This window comes from Myripristis murdjan, chromosome 13 (assembly GCF_902150065.1).
Source record: "Myripristis murdjan chromosome 13, fMyrMur1.1, whole genome shotgun sequence".
NCBI classification, from domain to species: Eukaryota; Metazoa; Chordata; class Actinopteri; order Holocentriformes; family Holocentridae; genus Myripristis; species Myripristis murdjan.
This window is the reverse complement of record NC_043992.1, coordinates 18,975,005-18,997,826: the sequence shown is the minus strand read 5'-3', so window position 1 is coordinate 18,997,826 and position 22,822 is coordinate 18,975,005. Positions and strand designations below refer to the sequence as shown.

Genomic DNA, 22,822 nt, shown 5'->3' with positions numbered 1-22,822 from the left:
GCCTGCTTCCTGTGACCACCAGGTCTGACTGTTATAAAAAGGCCAGGCCTTGAACTTGAATCAGCCATCATCATTACTGGACTGTTTGCAAACTCGGCAGTCCCTAATGGTTCTAAATTAGCACTTTACTCTGGCCATTCGATGGATTTGGCATAAGTAGTACGGTCAGCGGTTCGGATTGATCGCTCCTCTTTAATTACAGGGCTGACTTGCTGCACCCCCTGCTCCACTCACCAGTTTTTACATGGTTATAATGTAATCCCATTCAACACTTTCACAGATGTACACTCACCATTGCATGCATACACATGGACATGGCATACTTACACAAACCCAGCTACACATACAAAGATAGATAGATAGACATATTTTACAAATTTCACTATTGATAAAAATGAATCCATAGTTTATGATTTAAGTAGAAAATGATGTTCTGTTGTTTGCTGCTCCGTACTGATCAAGCTGCCAAGACATATGTAAATAGATCCAAATGCAGACAAATTTAGATAGTTTATTACATTAATAACCTTAAAAGGAGTTTTTTGGGCTACTTTGGCACATGGCTGCTTGTTAGTCAGGCCACAGTGGTTATGCCAGGTAATTTCATGTTTACGCTCTCAGCCATCATTTCTAGAGTTTGAAGGAGAAACCCAATTGCCCTGTCTGTCACAACTCACATTAGCCTATCCCTATCCCTCAGATAGGTGAGGCCACTGTTTCGTTTGAACACAGCACGAATTTAATGGAATTGCATCACTTCATCCAGTCTGAGATAAGACTTGGGTTTCATTTCATGTATTCCTCCCAGTATACTGCTCCGAGACATGTCTGACCATTAACCCCACCCTGGATGCCTCAATTAGACAAAGAAACAGTGGAGTCAGGAAGACTGAATTTCAGTGAGATCATTTACTTTTAGTGTATAATCAAAGATATCCATAAATGAGACTGAGGCATATTGATGTGTAATTAACCCAACGGTGCAAGGCAGTAAGTATGTCGCTTCCAACAGGGAGCCTGAATAAACCTGGGAGTCATAAAGCTGCTTTTTGTCCCGTGATACATATCAATTCTCCAAATACCTCTGTAAAACCTTAAATTGGTCAGAAGGGAATCTCTTGCAATGTTTTGTAATCGGCTGGCAAGTCCACTTTGGTTTGGGAACAACTGGCTTTGCTGATGGTAAACCTGCTGTGTTATTAGTGGCCAAATCAACAGTGGGGAACATTCCCCAAACCAGCCAATGCAGTGCTACGTGCACCCCGGCTTTCCAGGAGCGTGAGCAAGGGAGAAAAGCAATTTGGAGGCGAATGAATGAGAAAGCTCTCCTTGCAAGGAGCTGGATGATGTAGGGGAGGGGAGGCTGGCAATGTAGCTTGCTGTAGTGCTGTGCTCCAGTAGACGTGTCCTGAACAACAATGAGGATCCAAACTTGCCCGTCTATTTCAGAAGAGCGCCTGCTCGGGCCGCCTGTCACCCCATCGCGACAGCTTGCAGAGTTTGTGATAGATAGATCAGGAAAAAAGAAGACGAAAGTGAGAGGGGAGGGATACCCAGTGCAGGTGGATACAAGATACATATGTGGCTCACTGGCCCAAATCACCGGCCTTCTTCAAGTGCTGTCATTGTACAGCTGTTTGAAAGCCACAAAATTGTGAGCCATGTGGCTGCACACACACACAGGCGCACACACATGCAGACACCAGATGCCAAGCGATAAAGAACAGTAAGTGAATGAATGAAAAAGAAAGGCTGAGACTGATATACAGAGCTGAACAAATCTCATTCAGCTCTCTTCCTTCCGCTGGTTTCTCAATTTCAACCACAACAGTAGTGATGGCTGTGAAAATCAGGCAGACAGCACTATATGTGCAGTATACACAAAATGAGCAAGCAACAGAGGATTTTTTTTTTGAGGACGGTGATCAGAAACGTAGTGGCCATTTTTTATTTATTTATTTATTTTTTTAACTGAGCCTACACTGAAACTCAGACTTTTCTCCGATGTTCTACCCGGGCCATCTGTCATTACAACTACACTATGAGCATATAAGCCAGAGGCCTGTCCAAAAGATGGTGAATTATTGGCAATTCATAATATTACATAGTTGAAACTTTTACGGAGGCTAGAATTGTCTAAAAATGTAGTAGAGAGAAAAAAAAATTAAACAGTTTGCATCTAGCAGGGATCAATTTACATTCTTCAATAAACTGATGTAAGGTTTCAAGCACACCTGCTCTTCATCAAATCATATGAAGGGTCTGTGAAGAGCAGGTGTGCTTGAAACCTCACATCAGTGCACTGAAGAATGCAAACATACATGCAGCCCTGAAGGGTACAAACTGTTTTTGTTCTGTTTTTCCACTATTCCATAGCTAAAGATGCTCAGTTCAGCACCTCGGATTTATGTAGATGTACACCTTTCCATTATTCATATTTGATCACCTAAAATGCATATAGGGCATGAGATGGGACAGGAGTGAAAAGGGGATGGGCAAAAGGAGTAGATGGAATCAGAGGTGTGTGCCATTATCTGTTGTTTACATGATCTGGTGAAAACTCATATGCGATGTATGTTGCACTACATGAGTGCATTTATTATTTTTTTTTTACCACAAATGGCCTGAGTGAGAATCAGCGTTTGGAGCCAGGGAGTGCACGACCTGCTGAGTAGTGCTGCGTTCATGTCATATGGGAAGAAAGGTGCTGCAAACCATTCATTTAACACAAATATCTTTAGTTTTATGCAAGGCGGAGTTGGTGTGAAGTAAAACAGAAGCATTAAATTGGGATTTATCTGTCTTTAATGGGGATTGATATGAGGTCACTATTTTCCAGGCACTTCTACGTTATTTACCTGTCACAAACATATGAGGTTCTAGTTGCAATTACCATCTGGATGTTGACATTAATCATTATTTACTTAAGGTAAATAACATATGTCAACGCAGTATGGGGTCATATTTGGTGGGAAAAAAAGGGCAAATGAGGATGATGTAGATGAGGAAGATGAGGAGCGGGGAGATGTCAGAGGCATGCAGACCCTGTTCGTCACTGCGCAGCCATGTGCAGCCCCAAAAGCCACACAGACTGGGAGGGTATCAACATTGCTGCTCACTAGCCGACTGTGTAGTGCTGTATTGCTGTGTGTGTGTGTGTGTGTGTGTGTGTGTGTGTGTGTGTGTGTGTAGGTGTGTAGGTGTGTATGTGTTCCTGAAGATCTCTGAATTCCAAAAGTGCAATTTCTTAAATATTTCCTCCTGGCAAGTTGTAAAAAAAAAAAAAAAATCACTCCTCTTTAAAGGAAGTGCCAATCAAAATCCGCTCCTCTACCACCACCTCCACCACCACAGTGGTTTTCATTTTTCTTAATGTCAATCATTAACATTAGTATTGCGAAAGAACAATTAACTGTAGCAAACTTCTCCACTGTATGCTGTGAATTAAAACCATCCTGACACCTGTACACAATTGGCACTGTTGTTTTGTGAAGCACAGATGCATTCGTGTCACTTCTCCTCCGTCTGTTAAAACACTCGAGGAAAAAAAAAGAAAAAAAGCATCCTACATACAATCTGTCTATAATCATGCACCTGTTCACAGCGTCTCTGATATCATAGATGTAGTTATCATCCCAATCTCGTGCTGCAGACAAAATGGTGGAAAAGACAGCATAATATAATTGTTACGGCCACACTTCTTCCAAAAATGACTGCCGATTAGGACACCTTATCTCTGCGTACTTTAGGAGAGATGCCTGGCTAGACCTAAATTGACTTTTGTAAGAGACAAATTGGTTACATACACAGGAAAGCACAAAAGGCTGTTTTTTTGTGAACTGCTAAATGGAGTGTTGCACAGTTTTTTTTTTTGTTTTTTTTTTAGTATCTCTCAGCTTGACAAACTCACACACACACAGACACACACAGACACACACACACACACACACACACACACACACACACACACACCACAAATGTGGGTGGGGGGTTCGGTGGGAGAGACAGAGAGAGGATATGATTCTCATCAGTTAGTTTAAATGATGAAATAAAGATAATAAACAGACCACACACACACACACACACACGCATACACTTCTTGAGGCCGTTACAGAAATACACAGACTATATTGTTATTAAGTCTTCTTTGTAGCATGAGATATTTTAATTCCGTGGTAGAAGATTTTTTATTCCTGAAAGTTCACCTCTATTACTATGGGCATGACACTGTGATCCTTGAGAAATAATGAATTCACATCTATCCATACAAAATCCTGATTCAGCTTTTGCAATTTCAAACAACAACAAAAAAGATACCCTTGGGCTTTTGTCTACATGAATATTGTTGCCAAAATGCTCTGCGTCCAGAACTCTGACAATGCAGGGGAAGACATTCAAATATCAACAGAACAGCTCATTCAAATGCCTGCTCTGAAGCTTTTTTTTTTTTTTTTTTTTTTTTTTTTTTGGAACCAGAACAGCACAAAGCTGTGCTCATGAATGCAAGTAATTGGAAAAGATCTTGTGGATTATCTTCATGGCTTCACCCACTCCCGGCCTCAGCTGTACCGCTCAGTTTCACCAGATCCAAGGGCTGGATCTAAATGTAAAGCTAACAGAAATCCCAAGTGGAGAGGCAGTCATCTCACAACAGGGTGAGATTAGGTGCAGATATGAGGTCTGCATTATACACAAACACATATGAAGACAGCGGGAGGCAAGCTAGTACTATGCACTCACTCGGAACTTGCTGGAATTAATATCTGCAAAACGATTCTCATCATTTGTTTTAACCTGAGCACCAGATGGATGAGGTTTGCCACATTGACCTACGCAATCACTGCCAGAACAGTTAGACTATTTTTAAATCTGCACAGCAAACTTTTCTGTGCGTGCTGTACACACACGCACACACACATAACAATACACAGCATGTGTAGTTCTAGTTACAATTGTGTGTAGTCGTGTGTGTGTGTGTGTGTGTGTGTGTGTGTGTAGTTGTAGTTACAATTCTGTATTAACACCAGATAAGTGACTCTTCAACTGTTGAAACATTTATAGGTTCTGACACTATTTGAGCATCTGCAGTGATTCATAATATCTCAAAGCTTTTTAATTTTTAATGAATATTTGATTTTTTTTTGTGATGGGATGTGTTTACAATGTATCACATCATTGCCTGTTTACAGAAATAAAATATAATAATACAATCAAATAAAAGACTGGTTAACATGAGTTTTTGTTTGTCTTTAAGTAGAGACTTGCTTGCTCTTACTGTATTATACAGCTTTGTAAACTGCTTTTTCCCTGCTTTCAGTACAGTGATCCATTAAAAGCATTTGGCAACCTCTGTTTGATCTCAGTAGCGTGCTCTCTATTTTTTTTATGACCCTGCACTGGGCAGAGCTGCAGCAGCGAGTAAATAATTACAAAAAAAAAAAAAAAAAAAAAAAGTTTGTCAAATGTCTGAAAATAAACCAAGCTCATCGCCCTTGTTTGCCCTTAATACATTTTTGGTAGTGTTTTGTCACATTGCTTACTCTCTTGTAATTATAAAATAATAATCTAAGAGCTGTGAGCCTCAAGATAAAGTGACAAACTAAGGTTAGAGGACTGTCAAGGACCTTGTGATGCGAGAAAACCTGTAATTATTACTACAGAAACAAGCTACACCCGTAGCAGTTCAACTCTAATTAATGACTTGCTTGAGAACAAATGTAATATTGAGTACTCATCTAGGCAACTCTGTTTTATTTGGAGTTAATCTTTGGCAAAGTAAATATCTTCTGATGTGCAATTTCAAAACTTCAATTAACAGAGATTACTTATGGATATACAAAGCCTGTCGGCATTACGCATTTGCACATTACTGCATCCCCTTAATGTAGTTTTTCATACAGTGGAGCAAATTCAGTAATCAGAGAGAGCCATGGCTCTGCATTAACTCGTAATGTCTCACCAGTTTTTAAGCTGAAGACCTTAATCAAACTGTGGGGATCTCTCTTCCACTATCCTAGTGGTCCCAGACCAAGGTGAGCACATTATAGCAAAGGTTTGGAGCAGTGCCAACTTGCTGCAGGGGATATAATTAGCCTCTGGGGTCTTTTTTGGACCTGACACCCTCCATTCTCCACCTTCATGACTAATTCACAAGACCTTGATTCTCCTTTGCCATCTCAGGGTACGCCTACAAGCCATGCACGCTCTCAGATGAGCTATGTTCACTAGTCATTTTTCCAACAAGGCTTTTTGATCAAGGGACATTTTCTTTTGAAGAGGAATGCTGATGCCTTCATTGTTTTCCCCTTTAATTTTCTTTGCGCCTTTACTTGATGGACTTGCTGAATTCACAGTATAATTCTGTCTTCTCTTAAATAACACTCAGGGGTTTCCTCCTGATTGGACATTTTATCACACATATGCAGGCAAATTAAGGGCAGGTTAAGACTGTACATCCTTAGCTCCAGTGAACTGTGAGCATTTCAAGGACAAACTTAGCAGATCAGTAAGGAGAGACGAAGAAAAAATGTGCATGGAATCTGTACAGTTTACACACACACACACACACACACACACACACACACACACACACACACACACATATATATATATATATATATATATATATATATATATTTAGATATATAGATATAGATATAGATAGATAGATAGTCTTTACTACTCTTTACTCAGTGTATCTTTTGTGGGTTTTCTGTGTTTATCAAAGTCAAGAGGAGAAAAGTTCCTCTGATATGGCACTGAGAGGAGTTTGGGCCAATATTGAGTTATGAAAGATGAAGGGGCGAGTTTTAGATTTATTCTGCTGTCAGGTAGGAGAGGGAAGGCTGTGTGTGTGTGGATGTGTGTGGGTGTTGGTGTGTATGTAAGCAAATGCTGTGTGTGTCTATGCGCTTGTGTGTGCGTGTGTGCGCATAGGTGTGTGGGGCCACAGTTGTCTTCCAAGTCGATAGACACACTCTGTCACCACTGACAGGTAATTGACAGCTTGGAGTTTGCAGTGACACAGGCCTTGCATATATTTCTTCCACTACCTTGTGTGTATGTCAGCCTCGGGTTCTCCCTGCCAGTGCATTCAGGAGTCAGCCAGCTCGGCGGGGGATTAAACAAACGTCTTTGAGGCTTATGTGGAAGAATGATAAACTCTCGCACCCTCAATCAACCAAATACGAGCTGGAATAAATGATTCCACTTTCTCATTGTTGATTATTCATTATATTAGGGCCTTGCATAGACAACTTCTGCACACTTCCAGCTACACAGAGCACAATCCAGACTCCAGTATTTCCAAATAATTTGTGTTTATTTTAATAGCACCGAGTAATGCAATGCATAAGGGTGGGGTTTGCAGCACCAGGACAAACAATAAGAGTTATTTGCACTATTTACTCATTTTGACCCAGATACTGTAGCTGTCTTCACCCTTATATTAGAAAGGCAGGGTTTCAGACTGTTGAAATATACTGACTGTTGAAGTATACTAAGCAGGTTAAAGATTGCACCCCTAATTATGATATTTGATTGATTTTGCTACCAAAAGAGCTTTTAAGTAACTACTTTAATGCCTGAATTCATCAAATCTAATCAACAGTGACCTTGCTAAATCATGCATATAGTGTGTATCCCGCATTACTGTTGACTCTTCACCTCCTACTGTCCTTGATGCGGCGATCAAACAGCCAACTTACTGTGAACACCAATGACTGAGAGCAGGTAAACTTTGAAGAGGCTGAATGAGTAGGATAAAGGGAGAGAGCAAGGGAGGGTGGAAAGTGCAGCAGCAACAGACCCCATTTTTAGCTCTCTGTAGAAGTATTCATAATTATTCATTCATATCCATTTGCAGAGGGCTTGGCAGCCGGAGAGACGTTAGGCCGCAATTTGTCTTCCCCTTTCTCCTTTTCTCCTGCTGCCTTCTCCCCTACAAATCGTTAGTTTCACTTTTCATTAGGCTGGATCGATAAGGCGGATCAGTCGCTCGTGGCGAGTATACTGCGTAGCAGACACCTCTCTCTCTCTCTCTCCCTCCCTCCTTTTTTCTCCTGCTCATTTCTTTTCCCTTGTTCTCCCTCGCTCCGTCATTGACTCCAGGTTTCTTTCCTGTGATTGCCCATCCTCCAGTGTAGGAGGTGGTGGGAGGAAAGGAAAAGAGAAGCAGCAGGAAGCTGGAAGGGCCCACAAAACAGAAGTGAACCCATGATTGTAGTAATGCTGCTCAATAAGGCAGAACTGGCAACACTGAGTGATAACCCAATAAAGTTTAATTAAGAACCAGTAACCTCTCAGGCTTAATAATGAAAATGGAGTCTACGTGCAGAGGAGGGAAATTAAAGTGGCAACGTAAGGGTCTGAAACTTTAGTGATGCTCTACACTGTCTGCCAGATGGACCAGGTTTTTGTTGATACAAATGTTGTCTGATGCTTTTAATGTTAAGTATCTAATTTTAATTTAAATACACATTGGCATGGCTGTGGATGTTATGTCATACTGTATGCATGCATGTGTTTGTATTCGTGTATGTGTTTGTTTCCTGCTCATGCTGTGTGTTTGGAGAGTGAATAAGTCAATGAGTGGAGGCAGATGGCCTAATACAGAAGTGTTGTTGGGAGGCAGACAAAATATCTATGAGTGCATGTGTGTGTGTGTGTGTGTGTGTGTGTGTGTGTGTTTGTGCGTTTAGTCTTCACTCACCCAGCACAGTGAGGCGGGCAGGGCGGGACCTCAAGGCAGCCTGGATAGCCTGGCACTCAAACACAGCATCATCCGTCAGCTCCACTCGCTGGATTCGCAAGTGATGCTCTCCTGAACTGTGGTCCCCAATCACTGTGTAACGAGGATAGCCTGCAGCACAAACACATTTGTTCATTGTAAACACCTTGAAAATCAGTACCCTGTTTACTTGCCAAATGAGGAAATGAAATGCAACATTGAGATTTTAGTGTAAACGTTGCATAATCATAACAAAAAGACAATACTGAAACAAGAAAACAATGGAAACCACAGGGTACATGCTAACATCTCTCACTTATAACACAATAGATGACTCAAATTTCTATGTGTAATTGGTTAATACAAAAACAAATGTGTCTTTTGTTGGCATAATGAGCACTATGCTCAAGTTTACTTGAGATGCAACATCAGAGCAGATAAGCTGGTGAGTGAGTAATTTCGCCTGTGAAAATGCATGTATGATTTTACCCACAAAGCACTTGAATGCAAGGCAAACAGTAAAATTCACAATACATATTTTTATAACGCTCCTCACAATGTTAATGAGTGGCTCTGGAGGTTCCTGCCTTCTGGAGAATGGTATTTTACCACAACTGTAAACAGGAACAACTAGAGATTGAGATGTTTCAGCAGGGCTCGGCAAAATGATTTATTGTTTAATAATGCAAGAAAGCGCAGCAATATCCAAGAGACCTGGCCATTTTATATGAGTCAAGTAAGATCGTTTTAATGATATCCCCTCAACTGTTATCAAAATATGCATTGAGAGTGTGTTGTGGGGTGCATTCCTCCACTGGGGCAAATAAACAGGAAGAAGAATGCGTTTGACTGGGAAGCTTTATGGGATATTTCCCATGCTTCCGGAATTGCTAGTCTCCGAAGATCCCTCTCTTTTTCTCTCTCCCATTCTTTCTAATTATTGAGGATATGTGGAATGAAATGAGAAAGCGTGTTTATAAAACTTCCAGTCAAAAAATACTACGAATTTGCAGGGAAAGATTGCTTTTTCCCTCCCGAGGTTCTTTAGTAATTGATCAGTGATGAAAGTAGTTGATAGGATTGGAAGAATGTTGTAGCAGAACAAGACTAGACTCCCAAAAAAACAAAACAAACAAAAAAACCTGCTCTTCAACTTTGTAGTTCGTAAAAATGAATTTCACACATCTGACTCCCACACTCTTCACTTAGCACCCAAAAAGTCTATCTGTAACCCAATTGTCGGATCGTTGCCAAAGAATCTCAGGGGCTAAAGTATTGATTTTTCCGCGATGGCCAGGCTATGAGTCATGTTCACCTCCTAGATTCCCAAACACTTCGATATTTCACCATAGAGATTTTACAGTCAGGTTATATGTTTTAGCACCCAAAAGGAACATAACAGACTGGTCAGCCCCTCTAATAGCTTGCAAGTCCTTGAGTTCGTTGACTGGCAAAAACAATCATGTGCCGAAAGTCCAATTACTGACAGTTGCTTCAGTGAATCCCATTGCCCTTAATAGAGCATGAAGTGGGCCTCATTTTATGCTGGTGGGGTGAGTTACAGCCGATTAAGCCACTCTTTGCATTTCATCCTCCTACGTGTAGCCTTTAATCTTATGGCTCTATACAGTGGGAGGGCGAAGGACAAAAGAACGTCTAAACATAAATATAAAAGCTGGGCAAAACATGAACAGAGAAGCATAAAATAAGTGGCAAGCAAACAAAAAAGAAACAAGCAGAGATGTAGGCTGTACCAGCAGAGGTTTTATGGGGAAAGTAGATATGCCAACGAAAAAAAATTAGGCAAAAAACAGACCTCTCTTTGCATTTCACATCACTTGCTACTATGTGTCATTCCCTGAGTGATAACAAAGGCACAGAAAAGCAGGTTGTAAATGCAACGTGGTTAATAGAGACCTGATTACAACTAAAAGCTGCCATTAATAACTTTAATAACCATTGACTGATAAGGAGCTTTCTGCTTTTTCATTCTCAGAATAATGCCTAAAAATAGCGGACCTGCCATTGTATGCACAAGGTCATGCACAGCCATTTCGCTTCAATTTTATATTCATCGATGAGATTGAAAGCAATGATACCATTGAGGATCACAAGGGTAATGATCACTGCACAGTTTGAGTAATGTGACCTTGAGCTGACTCTAATCTCGCTTTCTTTTTTCAGTAACTACTTATGTACCACACAAGCACCATTCACTACATTTGCACTTTTATTTTGATGTTTCTTGTTTGCAGAAAGGTACAAGCCAGTTAAATTTCTGTTACGCAAATAGCTGATCTGGCTAGTTACCTCAACTTTGCCCCCGTCCAGCTAAGAATAATTTTGCTGTGTTAGGACATGGCTCGGTTACAGCCAAGTTGCATCATTGCATTCCAGCTGGAAAACTAAATTAAGATTTTGGTGGCTACTAAATGGTAGTATTTTAATATATGATTTATTTAGTGTCATAGAACACGCACATGTTTTGACCTGGTCTCACACAGCCAGACCTTTCTGCAGTGCTGTACCAGTGCCAAAGAAAGGACTGGACCCACTATCATTCTGCTGTAGGGCAAGCAAAGACTCTGGCTTGTTTATATTTCCCTGACCATTCACAATCGTCTTGGGAGGCATTAAGCACAGGATGCCATTTTTTTTTTTTTTTTCCTAGGATGTTGAAGTCATGACCTGCCCTACTCTGCCTCTGATTTGCTTTGTTGATTTAATATCTGAATGTAGCATTTGCAGAACGTTATTTACCAATATCACAGAAGCTTGTGTGTGGTGGAATGGAACAGATGTTGTTTCATTTAGTGACAGGGATTTTGAAAACAGTCACACACAGTCTGAAACAGGCGTCCAATGGCAGGCTTATATCCGTGGTCTACCTGTGATGAGTCAGACTAGTTTTGGCCTTGCTGCCAGCTTGTTTGTGAATGTTTTTCCAATATGGCAAAAACAATACTGGAATACATTAGGACTGATCACCGTGGCACATATGATGTGTATCTGTAAACTGCCATTGATCTCAGTGAAATTCAAAGACACAACATGTTACCCAAAGCAAACAATGTAGAATAGGCCCATTAAGGAGTAATGAATCCATCAGGGGAGGAATGGATTTGCCTCTGGGCCAGATCAATGGTGGTGTGTGTGTGTGTGTGTGTGTGTGTGTGTGTGTGTGTGTGTGTGTGTGCATAGCAGACAAAAGAGGCGTGGCCTAATGATTTATAGTGCTTGTGAACATTGAAACCACTAGGGGATGGAAATAGGTTAGCCACAGCTGGGAATAGGTGATCGGTGTTCAATCTATTGTCAGGAGACAAGACAAGAGTGGCACATGCTTTCCAGGTGCTGAAATTACTAGCTTCTAAGAGCTCCTACTTACACAGCACAGAGCATATACTAACAGCTCCTTTTTTCTTAGTCTCTTGCTGTGCGTGCTTTGCTCTGGGGGAGTTCACTGGTAGGTGCTTTCTCTATGGTCACTATCATCATGCACAGCAGATACAGTCACAGTCTGTGATGAATATTCATGACATTGATTGGTATGTTCTGAGCTGCTCTGGGGCCAGTGTACTTCTCTTTAATTAGACAAGAGAAGTGTGCGGCACAAAAGGGAACGAATAGGAATTTCAGGGACAGATAGGAATCATTGGCTTTTGTGCTCTGATTTCTTGCGCTGAATAGTGAAAGAGTTCTCTCAGTTTAATCACTGCTGCTCTGAATGAAAACAGGTCCCAGGCAGAGCACGCTGTTGCCGACGTAGCTTCTTTCTATGAATAGCAAAGCAGACCTATATTATTGAAATGCTCCATGCAACATTTGATGCTGCGCACTTTTTATGTATACAGCTGCCACTTTCCTTTCATTGTGTGCATCTTGTGGTGGATGTACCATCAGTCTTTTACTGCTGACTGCATTGCTTGTTTATGTAGGCAGGAGTGATAAAAAGGACAGCTGCAGAGCACTTTATTTCAGAAAGTGTCATCCGTCTCAATAGAAGGCACTCAGCCCTTGTCCGCATCATACTGTTGCTTTTTAGAGACCTATCTTCTACAGGCAAGCAACTACATTCCGCCTCTTACAAAACCCTGTAATTTTTTTTTCTATTGACTTTAGAGAGAATGACTCACATTTAGATTCACCCCAACTGTCTACTTCTTAGACCTACTCAGTGATCCATAAACAGGGCAAAGACCAGTCGTGGGGATGGTTTAAGGTCAAGATCACCGCTTCCTGTCTATGACTGCTAAAGGTGCAATCCAGGATTTGAAAACTCCTCTTGTGTTCCCCTGTCTGCCCCTGGAACATCTCGGGGGGAGGTAGAGGGTGCAGGGGCTACTGGGTGAAGGGGTGCCCTCCAGGTGATAAGCCAGTAACCACAATGCACACCAGTTGGTGGCGGTTACCATTTCATTGTTTGCCAACAGCTATTAAACATCAAGAAGAAGAAGATGAAGAGTAACCAACCAGAGCCCATGCACAGAGCAGCAGGGTCCAGTGAGCTCCGGGATGATAGCAAAAGAGAGAAATGTCCCACTCAGATTCTTCCGCAGTGGGATTACAAAAACACGCCGCAAGTTATACAGTTATACAGGATGAAGCTCAACGTTAAATCAACATTGGAGGGGCATTAGAGGAGTGGAGGAAAATCTGAAACCTGAAAAGTTCCATCAATTCAAGAGTGATCAGGAGCTGCCATTCTCTCTTTGTCCTAGTAAAATAATTTAAAAAGAAAAAAATTAAAGCATGTAGTCCCAGTTAGAGGGTGACATGGGAGTGAAATTGTTTTCTTGTCTTGCTCAAGACCAATTTATTTCTTCCCATTCCATCGTGGTCCTGGGACTGTTGCCAATCCCGTCCCATTTACCCCTGGTCCCATAACAGTCCTGATTTTATTTCATGTTTGTAACTGCTGAACTTCTACCCAAACAGGTTGTTTTATAAGGGAGATGAAACCAAGGAAAAGCAAGGAATTTTCAATGAGCAGTTTATTAGACTTGCTTTGCCTTTTCTTGTAGCACAGCTTGCTGTAGTTGACCGGGAGGCTGAGATTACAGTAACACTGACTGTAGCTCCATGATTACATTGATTACATTTTGTGCTCTCCTATCGCCTCACAAGGCTTTATTTTCCCTTCCTGATTCTGACAACACAATGGAATAGCTTGCCTGTCCTCCAGTTTATAAAGCTGCAGATGTAAACAAACTCTTGCTGTGTTGTTGCAATACTCCACACAACCACTGCGCTCCGTGACCAAAATCAATTCCAGATCAGGGCTTTAAACTCTTTAGTGATGTGTTGTTAAGGGCAGATCTCGTCGTCCTGACTCTCTCAACTCATCTCTTTTCTCTCTGTCCTATTCAATTTTCTGTCTTTTCCCATTGTTGAAGTGAGACTTATTCTTGATTGAGCTGTCTGCTTTAATAAACAAAATAAAATAAACTCTAAATCCATACTTCACCTTCACTCTAAATAACACTCTCCATCCTGACCATTCTAGTGCACTGTATGTGGCTATCATAAGTCTTTTCTCTTTCTCCCTTCTCTTCCTCCAAAGGAGACTCGATGACTGTTGGACCATTGTTTACTGCAAGCTCTCAGCCTCCCCTGGGCCTGATAAGGACCTGGCCAGGGAATGGGATGGCTTTATTGGGCTCCGTCAGCCACTGAGGTTTAATTACAGACCACTATCAGTGACAGGGCAGGCTTACCAGAGCATTTGCTGAAGGTCAGAGGGTAGCGCACCCCTGATCTCTTGTGGAATACATATTTAATCGTTCCTGATCATAAGAGACTTTTGTGTTTTCAAAACGACCCTGGTTGGATATTGCACTACCGTGCCTCGAATTGCAATTACTCTCAGACACAAGCTATAGATTCCTCAGTGGTCATGGAGAGTCCGTGTGTGAGGAAAATCCAGTAGCTCGACAGTATAATAAAGACTGGCATTCTGCATTGCTTTATAAGGGCACACTGTGCAGTTCATGTGGATTTCAGATTTCAGCTGGAATTGGACAACCATATCAATGATGATGCCAGTGTGTCTCTCTTTTATGGATTTGTTCATCCATGTGTTAGTGTTTAAAAAGGCGGCAAATATTTATTTGGGGGCATGATGTGTTCAATTGATATTCATCAAGGTTATGAATATACATAAAGCCTCAAGAGATGTAACAATAAGCTACTGAAATGACAGTGTAGCAGTCACTTTTACTCCAAATTAAACAATTAAGGTAATTATACAAGAGGTGCAGTATAATTAGAGAATGCTAACTACTCTTCAAAAAGCCATTCACCAGCCTCAAGTACCAAAAAAAAAAGACCAGTGTTGTTATTGATTTCACATTTCATTTTGGATTTCTGTGCCTCCCTCCCAAACACAAAGTATTACTGAATTGAGTTTAGCTTTAACACTGAGAGAAATTCATTTTTGACTCAGTTTGGTATAGTAATACTGTGTGTCTCTCAATGTAAAACATCTTTGTGATCATTAACTTGAATTGTTGGACACTTTTTAACTCATTACATATTTTGATGTGAGTAACCCAGAGCTCTTGACTATTTTGTCATCTCTCCCCTCCATATCTGCTGAGTGATATATTTTAGAGAGAGTAGGATGTTGACAAGTAAGGTCTTTAAACGACTTAAAGCAGTCCCAGGAGAAATTTGAATGTGACAGCTATACGACAGAGTTTGAGTAACATAGGGGATTAAAGGAGACAGAGAGGGGTGAAAACAGACACATGATGGAGGACGGGTGACACAACCCTGGTGATAAATACTGAGCCTTACCTGAAAGGTCCCTGCCAACCCCTAGTGCAAGACCATCTTTGATCCACAGGACAACACCGTGATAACTGGAGAGAGAGCATGGTAAGGTCACCGGCTGCCCTGCCACCACCACCAGGTCTTGGGGCTGCTGGGAAAACATGGTCTCTACCCCTGAAGAACAAAAGGGAAAACAAGAAGAAAAATGACCTGTTATAATATATTCAGGAAGAGAGGACAAAGCAAAAACTCAAGTTTAAAGAATGGAACCAGTGAGCTCACTTTCATGCTTTAAGTATCCCTGTACTTTGAAGTTACTGTCATTAGACCATTTTAATAATGTGGATATGTGCACACTTGCACCACACACCTTTGCTGCACCTATGTAGAACTAGAATTAAATAGAGCTAATAGCTACAAAGCACAACAAAAGATAGCGGATATGGATGTACACTCTGATGTGGTCAGGGACCGTACTTATTATTCAATAAAGATGTACTGCATGACCATTATTTCACACAGTTGTTGCAGAGCTTATTTGAAGAAATGGTTAAAAAGAAATGGCAGCAGTTAGAACTGGACAATTGAACTACATAAAACATCAAATGTCAGATATCTGATTTTTTTTTTTTTTTCTGTCATGGGGCAGTGGAAAGTATTTAACCAACAGCAATTAACAGAATACATTTTCTCACAAAGTTGCCCAACACTGCTCATAAAAATCCTATTTCTAATGCGTCAAGCCCAGAATGACATATAAATATGATGGGAATCACACCATTTACCCATTTCCACCAATTTCAGTCAAACTCCTTGTCAAAGTGATGTTGAAAGAATCCTAAATGACAGAATACACATGTTTTGGTATTCATGACACTAAGATGAGATGCTGTATGTGCATCAGAAGCTTTAGTGCAACACCAGAGCGGCATCACAGGCAAAGAGGCAGCCATCGCAGCTCAGCTCGGTTCATTTATGTAGGATTTCAACATACAGATGGGCCGGTCTCATGCACACTACAGCACACACTGTAACACTACCCTGTCTGCCAACACAGTGTTAGTGGCACACATTAACTCAGGCTCAAACCCATGTACTCTAACTGTGTGACTCTTATTAGCCACTCTCCACTGCCGCGTGCTCAAGCGGAAAGTGGTGTGCAATGAACTCCATTAGAGGAAGAGTGTGTTCAGATTGAGGAAGGGAGGGGAAGTAGGAGTGAGGGTGAGGGGCTGTCATATTCATGTATAGATAGATAGATAGATAGATAGATAGATAGATAGATAGATAAAAATAAAGATATGCATAGGCTGTATAATCAATCTTTGTCCCAGTTATATGTGTGGAAACATAACAGTCACATGTGCTCCTCAAATACATATCCTTATGGTGAAAGCTACACAAATAGCCAGGTCATGCCCCTGCTTCATATATGCACTCACACACACACACACACACACACACACACACACACACACACACACACACACACACATTTAACTTAATAAAATCTAAAAAAAAAAAAATAGGCTGACGGATGAACAAAATATAATGCATTAAAAGAAGTGCATATTTTGATCTTCCAGTATATTGGTAACAAGATTATCATTTACTCTGTCTATGCTCATATTTATATTCAGGGACAAATTACTTGTCCTATTACAGACCAGAAAATTGATTAGCTTTGTTGTATGACTTCAATCCTCAGCAGACAAAACACTGTTGTCAAACAGGAAAATGATTTTAATATAGTTGAAAGATGCCATTAGTATACACATAAGACATTTTTCAGCCTAGAACTGGGTTCCAGGTGATGGATAGGTAGTTAAGGAGGTAAGCAGTAGAGTTATTTATTTTTGTTATATATATTGATTTATGCACTCTCTCTCTTCTGCACTGCGCCACTACAAACCGATACATACACATATTCAAACATGTATAAATACCCAGTCCTATACACTGCCTCATTTTAATGCACCTTGATTTGTAAAGCAACACTAATGGAGAAAAAGTGCACTGTTGCTGTATCTCAGAGTGTACAAAGGGGCTCTTCATCATCTGGAGACTTGACAGCCTCTCGAATTTCTGTTTTGTCCAGCCACAGTAAATTATTTGAAGTGTGTGTGGATGCGTTTGTGTATATGCATATGTAGGGCCAAAAGCAATACTGACTAGGTGAGACGTCAACTGTGTCTCACCATACGCCCTCCAGACCTCGCCAGCCTCGATCAGGACTGTGTGTTCCCACATGAGGAGCTTATCTTGGCTGTACACAGCCAGCCAGTCAGCACGCAGATGAAGCACGCTAGCACAGACAGCCACTCGACAGATCTCCTGGCATGTGTCAAGAAAACAGCATAAACACTAGGGAATCTTGCCTCTTCTTCTGCTCCTTATATCAGCCCGGTCAGGAATGCCATTACCAAGCAGTTCAACCTGGCCTGTAATTGATTTAATGTCGGTGGAATCCCTTTGTTGGCACGATTACTGCCCACATACTTCTGACACCCATCTCATAAATTATTGGGGGGAAAAAAAACTGATAGATTTGATGATATTTGCTCACATTCTACATGCTGCTAGCCTGGGTGACAGATCTATTTCTCACCAGACAAAACTACATTAAACACAGCACAGGGTAATCAGCTTGATAATAAGCTTCAATCTGCTGCATTTTTTTTTTTTTTTTTTTTTTTTTTGTTTGATGATGTTTTTGCTCTGAGATATATACACAATGTGAAGCAGTGGTCCATGCTTATCCTGCGTAACCCTTTGTCCTGAATGGATTATCATTAAAAATTTGACTTCTAAGGTTATAAAACTGAAATATTTTGATTTACTGACTTTTTTTTAATCACAAGAAGTACAAAGACATACACACGTTCTCTTTCCATGCAAGTTGTGCTTTTGTGATTTTTCCCCTTCCTGCTTCTGTTTAATCTCTCTCTTTCTCTCTCTCTCTCACATACACATACACACACATACACACACACACGCTCACATTTCAACCGCAGAGTTCCTCAGCCATTCTAACCTCATTAACCACAATTCAGAACCACTCTTGGGTTATTCTTTACAGGCTGAATATGATCGCAATGGCGTGAATGTGCTGGTAGAGTACCAATACTCTATTGCCTTTCACATAGCAATGACCTAGAGGAGCTATTGACATACCAGTGTGATAGAGAGAGAAGGGGAATCAAAGACTAAAGAGGCAACGCCTTTCACATGGCACTTGACCGGGTAAGCACAGATCTCCTTCGTTTACTTGAAAGCATGGCTGAGAAACGCCACAAATGTAAGTCATCAGAAGAGCACTGCAACATGTGGGCGGAGTGGCAAATGAAGCTCTGTCACATCTGCTAGGTTCAACCACCACTGAGCATCAGGGTGGTGCAGAAAATAAAAAAAAGCCTTCCCCCTCCCTTATCTACTGCACTTCCTACTTATTGCAACCAAGCACGACACACAAAAGAGCACAGACAACCCCAGATTCCTCACTTATGAAAAATATTTCCATCACTAAACTGTCCAATAAAGATTCAAAGCAATCACATGCATGAGACTTTCATCCCTGACAGTGAGAGCCTGAAAGGAGGGTGGTTGTGCATAGGCTCAGGTGCCAGCAGAGCCAAAGATCCATGTTAACGCTTTATTAAGCATCCTAATGGGTGGATGCTCTATATACATACATACATACACATATACCTATATCTAAAGATAGATAGATAGATAGATAGATAGATAGATAGATAGATAGAAAAACAACAGTCTCACAGTTTCAAAATGGCAATATGCTGTGAGACAAATGGGCCGTGATTTGAAGGGCCAGGTTGTGTAAATGCATGAGCATTAGCGACGTCAGAAACAGCTACCTGGTGTCTGTCGCTAGAGACAACAGACAGCCTGTGGGTGGCTATCTCACTTAGCAACAGCTGATCAAGTAGAGAAACAGGATAAAACCGATTCCCCATGAAATGACCTCACATGACCGCTACTTCTGTAAAACAACATGTCTTACATAGAGACATTATGCTGCACTAGTGGGTGTAGATCAAAAAATTTCAACTAATAAAACCTTCCCAAATGTTTAAACATCCTCTCTCATTCACCTACCCCTTCAAATAAAATTGTGCTTCTCTGCCGAACTGATATGCTGTCAGTTTGCACTTGTGAATGATCCTTCCCTGCACCGTGTCCTGCTCAAACATCCTGTTTCAACTACATAAAATCAAGAAAGTATGAATCCATGTCATGGGGTCTTTAATGACTACTTATTTTATCATTATGATGCAAGGTCTGGGAGGATTATTGATGGTAACAGAGGAATGCTCAACTTGAGCAATAAATACCTACAAATGAAATAGATCATATTATCTAGCTTTGCAACATACTTCCCAAATCAGGCTTAATCAGTCATTTTCTAACAGCCACCTTTACTTCATAGATACAGTACTGCCTAATGTGGGCCAGCAGTGCATCAACATGGAGTGGCCTGTTATAAATGCCTCCCCGCAGCTGCAGAGGGAATCTTCAAGGGTTAAAATGGATGTTTCAGCCAGATAAGGACATCTACTTTACTCAGCATGGGGTTATAATGCCCGTTTCGCTCACCAGTGCTTCTGGTTGTGTGCAAGTTTTACAACGGAGGCACAGTGAAATCCCACTTGGTAGTGAACACAGCAATCATCATAAAAAGAACAGCAAACAACAAAATAATACTGCACTGCTGATGAAAGTACAAGCTACAGCTACTGGACAGAAAAAAAATGTTAAAAGGACATAAGTAGATTTCTGCAGTTCTCAGCACAGAAAATGTAAAAAAAAAAAAAAAAAAAAGACATCTCCATGCTTTATATCTCTTTGTACACTGTAGATTTTATGTTTTTTATGTCTATGTGTCTGTATTTCTTTTTCAGATAAATAATCTGCTGTGGTGACCCCCTTTCATGTAAAAATTGGCCCCGGGCTATTCAGGAAGAAGAGATCAGAGACCTTTGACTGGGACAAGACAAGTATTTAAAAAGAGCGTGCACAGCGCCTCCTTCATAATGTGGACGAGCACTTTGTCTGGCCTAATGTTGTCATTTCACTTCGGATAATTTGTTTACCATTGGATGGCTGCTACATTTCCACACACTCCCGCGCTATTTTCCCCCCACTGTTAACTGCCCCCAATCTCACCGCTCTTTGCCAATCAGGCCTGGAAATTACCGTTACAGACACACATGCAGCCCACTTCAGAGAACTAATCAGCATGCTGTCTGTGCAGCATGTGGCCACACAGCACTAAAGCTTAGCCCAGGATCATTATCAAAAACTATTACCCCCTCAGGCCAGAGCTTTTTCCACCAGCCACTTAGATGAGGGACAGGAGGGCTTCAGAATAGGGAGCAGCGGGTGAGTCACTTGTGAATGTTGTGTTTTAATGGCCAGTGACCATGGATTCTTTATTATGACATCTCTGCTGTCACAGATATTATAAGGTTTATTTTTAACTTTCCTGGTCCTCTTGTGAAATTGCCATAGGTCACAGCTGACTATCTTTGATAAAAGTGTGAAAGTGGTGACTAAATTCTGTCATTAAGTAAAAATATCATCCGCGCACCCCATCCTGACCTCATGGTGATCCATTCCTTTTCATCCCAGTGAGACGCACCCCACCAGGAACAGGTAGTTAAACTTCCTAAGCACGGCGTCAAGATGTTTTTAATATTACCTGTGGCAAAGCTCTGGACATTAATAGTAGGTAAAAGACTCCAGTGGTTTATCTAATCCAGGCCGGAGGTCCAAAGTAAGCACAAGTTGCCTGCAATATGGATTACTGTATCTAAATCTCTCTCCCTCCTAATTGAAACTTGCCTATTGGGCCTCACCTGATTGGCAGATCAATCTGAGCCTCACATCTCTCTGCCTATAGCTCCATATCCAAATGTTTATCTTCAGCTCATCCTAAGATCTTATTTACCAAATCAGTCTAGCTCATCAATTATCCTCACCTGAGCCCATTGCAAACACATGCAAATTACAGATCAACAACTATAGGCCTACCTCTCAGTAATCAGTGTACAGTAAACAAATGCATTAAGTCAGTGAGGTAAGAGAAGATAATTCACTCTTGGTGCCATGCTAACCCTAACCTTAACCACGTATGTCAAATGCAATTTGTTAAAATACAACCAGGGCCACTCTAAATAAAACAGCAAAATACAGTGTCATACCCATGATAATTACAACCAATCACATGGGTCATACTGACATTGACATTTGATGCCATTTTTAAATGTCAGTTGACCTAGATGAAATTAGGCACATAATAGATCCTTAATCGATAAGTGAACAGGAACTAAGTAGCTATTGTGTGTGTGTGTGTGTGTGTGTGTGTGTGTGTGTGTGTGTGTTTGGATGGGTATTAACTTAATTTGACTTGCTTGACAGACAATAATAGACACGATGGTGGCAAAAATCACAGACCACCCTCTTAGTTGTTAGATGAAAGTGCACTGATTAAAAGTTCCCCATTCCAGGTAGTTACAGTCTTCATCCCTGTTTGCTTAAATAGTGCTGTTTGGTGGCTAGCTAGATGGCAGAGCTCAGCAGGAGTTTACAGCTGATCACAGAGAAACAGAGGGCTAACACCACCTGTGGTCCCTGGGTGGTAACCTCGTTCTATACTCTATGTTTTAAGGACATCAAAGTCACTCTAAGACATATATCTATCTCTAAAAAAAAAAAAAAAAAAAAAAAAAAAAATCAGCTGAGCACAGAAAGAAAGGAAACCAAACGATATTAGACAGGAGAGCATGCACATTCTGTAGAGTGCTCTGCATCTGTCTTTTTTTATTTCAGAGTACATTATTCCGTCCATTAACTGTCTAAATGTCACTGAAGACGCTCTGAAAAACACGAAAAGCTTTTAATTGTTTGTAATATCAATAGCTTTGTTCCCATCAATTCAGCTAATTTCGCCTTGTCGTCCAACTTATCAAACAGAATGGCAGGTTAAGGATTGACAGGGGACATTTATACAATGCACACCCTCTCCATCTCTTCACCAGACGTCCTTCTCCTTTGCAGAGACAGAAACGCATGTTCTTGCCCTTCATCGCCAGGCGCTGATTAGTCATACGCCCACTACTCCAGCATGCAATCTCTCATTCTCACCATAAATCTGATGGCCGTGATTGGCGCACTTAATTATCTGCAGCACAATCATTAATTTGACATCGTCGGTGAATCATTCTGCTGTGAGATACATCAATTCATGCAGAGGACATAAACCACAAAAGGAGGACTTCCACCTCGCCTGAAGTAATAAGA

The 22,822-nt window shown here is 41.0% G+C and overlaps 1 protein-coding gene across 10 annotated transcripts in view; it reads right to left on the bottom strand.

Moving 5' to 3' along the window:
• Positions 1-22,822, bottom strand: part of kirrel3b (kirre like nephrin family adhesion molecule 3b) — a 189,806-nt gene that overhangs the window by 55,287 nt on the left and 111,697 nt on the right. For all 10 annotated transcript variants that reach the window (XM_030067616.1, XM_030067618.1, XM_030067620.1 and 7 more), the window contains exons 2-3: positions 15,527-15,676; positions 8,711-8,860 (exon numbers count right to left, since the gene is read on the bottom strand). In XM_030067616.1, coding sequence (XP_029923476.1) covers positions 8,711-8,860; positions 15,527-15,676 — 300 coding nt within the window. The remainder of the gene's footprint in view (positions 1-8,710; positions 8,861-15,526; positions 15,677-22,822) is intronic.